This window comes from Echinococcus granulosus, assembly GCF_000524195.1.
Source record: "Echinococcus granulosus chromosome Unknown EG_S00209, whole genome shotgun sequence".
Lineage (NCBI taxonomy): Eukaryota > Metazoa > Platyhelminthes > Cestoda > Cyclophyllidea > Taeniidae > Echinococcus > Echinococcus granulosus.
Genome location: NW_020170589.1, coordinates 82643 through 83885, shown reverse-complemented (window position 1 = coordinate 83885; position 1243 = coordinate 82643). Strand labels below are relative to the sequence as shown.

Here is a 1243-nt window from a genome sequence, read left to right as displayed (position 1 = left end):
GGGAGGCTGCAGAAATGACTGGAGATATCGCAAGAACTTCTAAGATTTTATGCCAAAAATTCAACATAGCTAAATGAAAATGATGAAGAAATAATTTGAATTTGGAAAATACAGGAATGCTGATGGTGTGTACGTCTTGATGTCTAAGAGCTTTGACGTTTGTCTGGTCCCTAGAGGCACAAAAATTTAATGTTTTGAAGCTGTCCTATGCATTTTGTGAATAGCAAAGTTAAGAAAGAGGGACACAAATGATTTTAAAGGAGAAGAGGCCCCAAAATGTTAACAAGTCTACACAGGTGGGATCGTGCTAAGGTTAATAAGCTTTACAAATTGCGAAGTGGCGCGCTCATTGCTCCTACAAATGTAGCCCATCTGAGTGTAGTTAAGACTACAGAGGCTAGAGTCTGCAAGGCTGAATACAGCTGAACAAACCTGAACCTGATCCATTGTTTGAAATCAGACTATCAACTTTTACGGCTCCTCTAACAGGTCGCATATTTTTTACAATTTAATTGTCGCTTTTGTCAAATCCCCTTAATTGGTTGTGAATCACTAGCTTAAATCTGATGGAAAACTGCCTATTAACAAATATAAGTAGAATATCAAACCCAAACTCAGATTTTGAATGGATTGATTCTCGGGTGGAGATGCAGTCCTTTTAAGTAGAGGATAGAAGGTGACCATGATGAGATCTACTCCGACGTCTATGATGCAAGATCCGTCCGAACAAATTTCACTTATCTAATTTAAGAAGCGATATAAATCAAAGAACTGATGATTCGTAAATTTTTCGCTGCCATTAAGTTTATTTGTCGTTTGGTCCTAGCATCCGCTATATTCTTCTTTGTCATGCTTATTTTGAAAGTTTCTTGGCCATTAGGCCGCTCTACTTGCTGACTTCTTCATTGTGCTCTGTTACCGAGCATCTTTTATTAAATAAATCAAATCCTTTGCTGTCTGCGCCAGCTTATTAAATATATTTTAAATAAGGCTACAGTGTTTTAAATTTTTTTGGCAAGGAGGTAAAGCTGGTATATTGTACATGACAAAATTCACAAGTCTAACAACGGCTGGCTGGCTTGGTAAGGTTATTTATACAGGGAAGGATTGTTAAGCACAAGAGTGCAAGAAAACTGTGCGCAGTTTACAATGATATTTGTGTTTGAATAGTATATACATAACACAGCAAACACATTTTTTTGCATTGGTGAGGATCTATACCACGAAGGCAGGAAAGAGCTAG

General features: G+C 37.4%; 1 protein-coding gene across 1 annotated transcript in view; it reads left to right on the top strand. All coding sequences in view use genetic code 11, as the record gives it.

Moving 5' to 3' along the window:
• EGR_10327 (hypothetical protein) overlaps nucleotides 1-1243 on the top strand; it is a gene marked incomplete at both ends in the record, with an annotated part of 9151 nt that overhangs the window by 1618 nt on the left and 6290 nt on the right. Inside the window, one exon of the mRNA XM_024499576.1 lies at nucleotides 991-1022. Coding sequence (XP_024346016.1) covers nucleotides 991-1022 — 32 coding nt within the window. The remainder of the gene's footprint in view (nucleotides 1-990; nucleotides 1023-1243) is intronic.